This window comes from Cornus florida, unplaced genomic scaffold (assembly GCF_030987335.1).
Source record: "Cornus florida cultivar Cherokee Brave unplaced genomic scaffold, ASM3098733v1 CherokeeBrave_3.0.0_Hap2_Chr03, whole genome shotgun sequence".
In the NCBI taxonomy this organism is placed as follows: Eukaryota; Viridiplantae; Streptophyta; class Magnoliopsida; order Cornales; family Cornaceae; genus Cornus; species Cornus florida.
In genome coordinates this window covers 39,188,328-39,194,838 of record NW_026775573.1, presented here as the reverse complement: position 1 = coordinate 39,194,838, position 6,511 = coordinate 39,188,328, and the positions used below count along the sequence as shown (strand labels likewise).

The 6,511-nt window shown below is 33.6% G+C and overlaps 1 protein-coding gene across 1 annotated transcript; it reads left to right on the top strand.

Annotated features, from left to right (window-relative positions):
• Positions 1-1,551: 1,551 nt before the first annotated feature.
• On the top strand, positions 1,552-3,484 carry LOC132298750 (uncharacterized). The gene is made up of 2 exons (XM_059795120.1): positions 1,552-1,887; positions 2,574-3,484. Exons 1-2 carry the CDS (start codon positions 1,568-1,570, stop codon positions 3,463-3,465), a joined length of 1,212 nt encoding a protein of 403 aa, XP_059651103.1. The 5' UTR covers positions 1,552-1,567; the 3' UTR covers positions 3,466-3,484.
• Positions 3,485-6,511: the final 3,027 nt, after the last annotated feature.

Below are 6,511 nucleotides of genomic sequence, written 5' to 3'. Positions count from 1 at the left end.
TGGAGAGGCCTTGTGAGGAAGTTTGTGGAAAGGGATGTGGAATTGTTGGAAAGGAAACAAATCTTCAAATATTCTGGAAGACAACTTTAAAATTTCAGCGGACGCTGCAAACCATTTCCTTAGATTTTTGTCTACGAATTCCGTAGGAGAATGCTGCATTTCCTACCCTTTTGTACCTCTTTTATTTTACAGAAGCTTGGAATAGTTTCCGATACATCTCTTGGAACTGAAACTCCCTAGTTTTCTGAAATAGGCCTTTCAAGGAATGGTTAACTGCACTGTTCTTTCTTTGTGGTTTCGAAGCAGCAGATTGGCAATTTTGAAAGTTCGTTCATTCCATATCCATCTTGTAATGTGATTTAAGGTTTTGAATTTATTATGTGCTTCTGCAAGTTTAAGAAATTTTGGATTTAGGGTGAGGTTTTTATTTTTATTTTTTATTTATCAATCTTTAGGGTGAGTGTGAACGCAGTTTCTGTGCCAAAGTTGAGCTGGGACTAAACTCCAGCAATGGGTTGTCGAGTCATGAAGCTTTTTCTTGTCAATCACTTTTTAAATTTCCCAATAATTTACTTTACCACTTAGTTACCACTGCAAGATACGTTTCACTTTCCATATATATATATATATATATATATATTCCTGAGCCACTTTGGAAAAACTAATTTTATATAGGCAATGTAGATAAAGGAAGATAGAAAGGTGTACATAAAGGAAGAAATGTGATAAAAGGGAAAAAAATTGCCAAAAAGTTGAGGTTAAACTGTTGCAGGTAAGAAGATAATATTTAATACAAGAAATTATTATATGGTCCCAGAACTATTGGTTTGGGCTAATCACGAATTGATTGCCAATAAAACATATTTGTTTATGTATTGCTTCGTAATTAGTCCAGAACCAATGGTCCGGGGTCTATATAATACGTAGTAATAATTTAGTGGAATCGGTTCAACCTCCACGGACCAAATAGTTGGGCGTCTTTTTGTGCAAAAAGAGAGAGAAAGAAGATAATAATAAAAAAACATATCTGCTTTTTAAAGGCAAGAAAAGTCAGAGTTGGAATCAATGAAGAGGAGAGAAATTTGGACTATATATGTGTTTTTATATGTAAATGTGAATTTTCAAAAATTTAAAAGATTCCAAATTGTGATGCTGCTCAATAGCTTCAGGTTCCACTCCCTCATCAAGATGACCCGGGCTTGAATTCAAATTGTGGGCCTGATTTAGAATTGGGAGACTTTTTTTGGACGTATTTTTCTAATTATTTATTTTCTTAAATATTTGTCAAGCAACTTGTATATATCTACTGACTTGACCATCAATCATATTTTAACTTTAATCATATCAGAGGCTTAATTAATGCTTTTTACTATAATGCTAAAAATATGATCAAAGTTAACATGCATTATTGCCTCTGCCTGTCATATTATGTCAATTATTAAAGACAACATACCTTTATTTCTTCACTCATAAGCAAACAGTCATATAAACTTATACTATTATATATAAGATAATTAACTTATATATGGTTGTTAAATGCTTGTGCTTGTTTATGTGACATAAAGAGATGTACATGACAAGACCTCTTTCAGTTTACCGGAATTGCCCTTCTGCTCTCTCAATACAGGCACCAGAGGCTCCATTTTCAGGTTACTTAGTTGTTAGGGATGAGGAATCAGAAGCACAAGACACCTTTTGTTGGGGTGTTCTGAAGACGAAGAGAGTTACAAAACTACCCTTTCCTCAAGATCAGATCCTCAAGGTTGTTCACTCATCAGAGCATGAAGGTCAGACTTCTGTTACAAAAGTTTGGTTCATCCCAGTTCTTGATCAACCACTCTCATCCAACCGCTACTATGTCATCAGAGCCAAAGGCAAATACAAAGGGTATGCCGTCTTTCTATTATTTTTATAAAACCAATAATAAGCAAAAGCTAGGAATCAATGCAAATTGGTCTGCCACAAAACTTGCAGTTTAACCAAAAAAAAAAAAAAAAATTTCTTTTTGGATATCTATAATTATTGTTTAGTCCAAATGCTATTAAGTCCTAACTTCACCCCCAAATTTTACAGGAAATTACATTGACTTCTTTGGGGTTTGGACAAATTACGCTCAGTAGACAGTTTAGCATTTATTACTTTGACTTCCCCCAAACTCGTTCATCGGTGGCCGGAAAGTGAAATTATTGCATTTATACAAGGGTAGAGCAAAGTTGTCATTTTATAAAATTTGGTCTAACAGGCCTGCCAAAAAAAATGCTATCAGTTTGTAATTTGGCCAAACGTCATGGAAAGTCAGTGTAATTTACCCCAAATTTTGCTACACTTAGAAATCTGGTTAAGTACTAAACTTCTGTGATAACATTGTAAAAAACCCTATAACAGAAAGCAAAATAAGCCAATATATATATATAGCCCAAAGATTGTACTATGACTTTTGTTCTTTTCATTATGTTGAGTTGCTATTTGATTCAAAAGCTTTTGTTGTACTGGCTTTTTATTTATGAATTAATGAGGGAAAATAGATATATGTAGGATGCAATTTAGACTAACTTTGTAGCAACATTTTGCAGGAAAGTTTGTGCATGTTCAAGTGAGGATGACATAGGTAGATGTTGCTTTAGTGAAGCAATTATAGATGTAAAACCAAGACCCTTCGATCACAGAGACATATACCAACAAGTTGAGATTCACTGTCATCACAATAACGGTGCCTTCTACGCCAAGTCTATTGCTCGTGATGGTTTCCCTCCAAAATTCCTAAGAAGAAAAGGATGGGAAGTTCACACCTCCAATTCATTCCATCTTCAACTGAGAGAAGCTCAAGGCCTCAACACCCCTCGACTATTGCACCTCCCGGATTTCAATTTCCCTTTACCTCGTACTCGTTCAGCTCCAGTTGTCATCGGAAAATGGTACTGTCCATTTGTGTTTGTGAAGGAGGAATTGAAACACAAGGATCAAATGAAAAGATCTTCGCTTTACGAAATGGCACTTGAGCAATGGTGGGAGGAGATATATTCAAGCGAAAATGAAAACAACGAAAGCAATACTGTGACGGTGAATGCAAGTGTTCAGAGAGAAGAGTCTCTGGTCTATGGCATGGAAGCTGTGAAAGATGATCAGAGAGAAGGTGATGATGGATTTATGTGGTTTAGAGTCCATGACCAATGTAGGAGGAGAAGGGTGGGTGTGGGCTTGAGTTTAGCAATTGTTGAGAAAATGAGATGGGTGGAAGAGAGAGGAGGGTGGGTTGGTGGGGGAGAGAGGAATGTGAGAGTGGAAAGGGGGGGAGAGAGGAATGTGAGAGTGGAAAGGGTGGAAGAGAATAGAAGTGAGAGTGGGTGGCAAAGGTTTGGTTGTTATGTTTTGGTACAGAGTTTTGTTTTGAGGAGGTTGGATGGACGTTTGTTGCTGAATTGTAAATTTAGACACATTCATAAGATTAAGTGCAAATGGGATTGAAATATATTACAGTTTGTGCATCGAAAGTATATTGATCTCTACTTAAAAATTATTAAAATACTACTTGGGCCTAGTGGTTTTTCCTTAGATAACCATGTCTTAAATGAATCATGTATAAATCCATATATACATCTTTTCTCACTAATGCAACCTTTATCAACACAGCACAAATTTGAATAAAAGAATAAGGTTATGCATGCACAAACAAGACATTAAAACAGCAATACGATATTGGAAAAAATCAAAACATTATATATATCATATATATACGGTAACAGTGCATTGTTGTTGATGGCTGCCGTGCATGAGTGTTTGATTCTAAAATTTTGAATAGATTTATTTAATTCTTTGTCTTATTATTTAAATTAAGATATTAGAAAAAATCAAAACATTAAAACAGCAATACGATATTCAATGGTTAAAATGTAATTTTTTTTTTTTGGTCGCATAAAATTTTGATTAAAAGAATGAGGTTCTGCACAAGCAGGGCTTAATCTATTCCAACCACCAGTCCATTTCCATTAATTACTCGATACAAAATAATAGGTATTTAAAAGTTATTTAACAAAAGACAAAGGAATCAAATGATTTTTATGATTCAACGTGTAATAAAACCAATTGATCATAGTACAAGTGGTATAAAATGAATACCTTATAAAAATAATGTTAGAATTCACACGCAAAATATCAAATAATGGGTTATTTAACAGAAAAAATGGCATCATGAAGTAAAAATAACTAAGCAAATTGTTTTTATGATCCAACGTATAAAACCACTCCATCTTGGTATGAAGTGAATGAGTTTCGAAAATAAAATATTTATGAAATTGATATTAGAATTCACACATAAATTATTCTTTTCTCATTGCATGACTATCCATTATAAATTTAGTAATTTAGGTGGATATTCATATGTATTGTATTTATATTTTGTTGAATGTTTATCAACAACAAAAAAAGACAAAAAAAAAAATCTAACTTAATTTAAACTTTTGAAATATTGGATGAAATTAATTTAAAATGAGTACGAAATAAAGAGAGTCAGAGGCAAGTGTCATCGATGTTGTTGAAATCACGAAAATTGAATTCACAGATGTAACCAGATTTTGTTCCGAAATGAGGAAGATTTCCTTGAGAGGATGAGGTCCAATTGGATTAGTTTCAAATTATCAACATTCAGTTTCATGAAATAGTAATTCTATAATATGAAAGGGTAAGGGTAGGTTTCTGTTGATATGTGGATGGGATGAACAATCGTTCCCGGAAATATTGATATTGTATTTATATTCCGTGTCTAGGTATGAAAATGATATTAGAATTCAGGCACAAATCATTCAATTGATTATACATTTAGTTGGACATTCAGTATGCATTGTATTTATATTTTGTTGAATATTAGTATTTGTGATAAAAAAAAAAGCAATATTAATTTAAACTTTTGAGAAATTGGATAAAATAAAATATATTTTGTTGAATGTTAGTATTTGTGATAAAAAAAAGAAGTAGAAAAAAAGCGATATTAATTTAAACTTTTGAGAAATTGGATAAAATAAAATTAAAAAGCTTCCATTCTCCTAATTATATTATTAAACGAAAAATTTATTAGGAAGAAGTTCGATCATAATCCCACACTGTTCACATTTGTGTTGTATGTTTTAAATATGGGGAACAATTTATTAGGAAGGAGTTCGTTCATAATTCCACACTGTTCACATTTGTGTAGTATGTTATAAATCTGAGGAGGTTAACACACAACAATAATTGGATATTAAAAACATTAAAATGTTGGGGTAAATCACATTCACCTCCCCTCTAATTACGTAAAAGTTCAAACAACCCTCTTATTAATATTATTTATCTCCTTAAAATAATGTGTTTATGAAAAGCCGTGTATACTAATATCAATTTCTTTACGGGAAGCTGTGCATATTATCAATTTACGAATTTGGATTCAAACTGTTGATTTTGAGCTTATTTTTGTTCTTTATGATTACTCTGTAAATGAAGCAGGTGTGATGGTGTTGACCGAGTGGTACAAGACTCAGTAAGTATAAGTGCTTCCCATCCACTAACTATTAACTCTCTTGTCAAGTAAAAAACACAAACATGGAGCAATTTGATGCAAGGGTGTTCGTGAGAGATGAATTGAGCATCATTTGTTAATCATCATGGTCGGAGGGTATACAACGGCATCAATTAGTAAATCGGTGTATAAATCAATATATACATCTTTTCTCACTAATGCAAGCTCTTTCAAGTTTTTTATTACCCTTTTTTAATAGATTCAACTTAGAAATTTTTTTTTCCTTATTGCAATTTGAGGCCTTAATTAGACATGATTTTCTTGAGTTAAAATTTTCATTTATAATGAAAACACTTCAAAGCCAAATAAGAAGTGTTGAGGCTGAAATTCGCCGCGACCTGATACGACACCGTTTTCTGCAAAACCAAGACGGTAAAGTCAAACACCGGTGTGGTGCCGGCCGTTGACCCTCCGACGAACAAGTTAGTAGGAGAGAAATAATTTTTTATCGTAATTTCCCTTGTAGGAGATCTTTTTGTGTGTACCTTATTCCCGAGTCGTCTTCGTATTTATAGTCACTTCCCTTATTCTTGATAAGGGAATTTCATCGTCCTTAGCCCATGAAGTTTATCCCATAGAAATCTTATCCTTGATAAAATTTGAACTTACCCTATGACAAATCTTATCCTTGATACGATTTGTCATCATTCTCATCAAATAGAAATGGTTATCCTTGATAACGAGATATTATCGCTTGAAAGTTGAAGAGGTCTGGCGGCTAGTCAATACTTAATTACCTCTGTCATTAGGTCAAGATAGGTTAGGGTTATTTTTCCCTATCAGTTAGTTGGCGTCGTCTGTGGGAACGACAATTCCCTTATATTAATACTCAGTTGGGTAGATACGTTTGCGATCCGGTATGGTCACTGAAGGAACATCGTTACAGGAATCTGGTCAAAGGGAAGAGTCGGGTGAAAACCTAGACATCCCAAATGACCAGGAGTGGCTTGCAGCGTTGGAACA

Excerpts from the sequence above, each read along its gene's own strand:
- LOC132298750 (XM_059795120.1), top strand. The coding sequence starts at position 1,568 with ATGTACATGACAAGACCTCTTTCAGTTTACCGGAATTGCCCTTCTGCT. Across the intron at positions 1,888-2,573 it reads GCCAAAGGCAAATACAAAGG|GAAAGTTTGTGCATGTTCAA; the intron begins GTATGCCGTCTT and ends AACATTTTGCAG.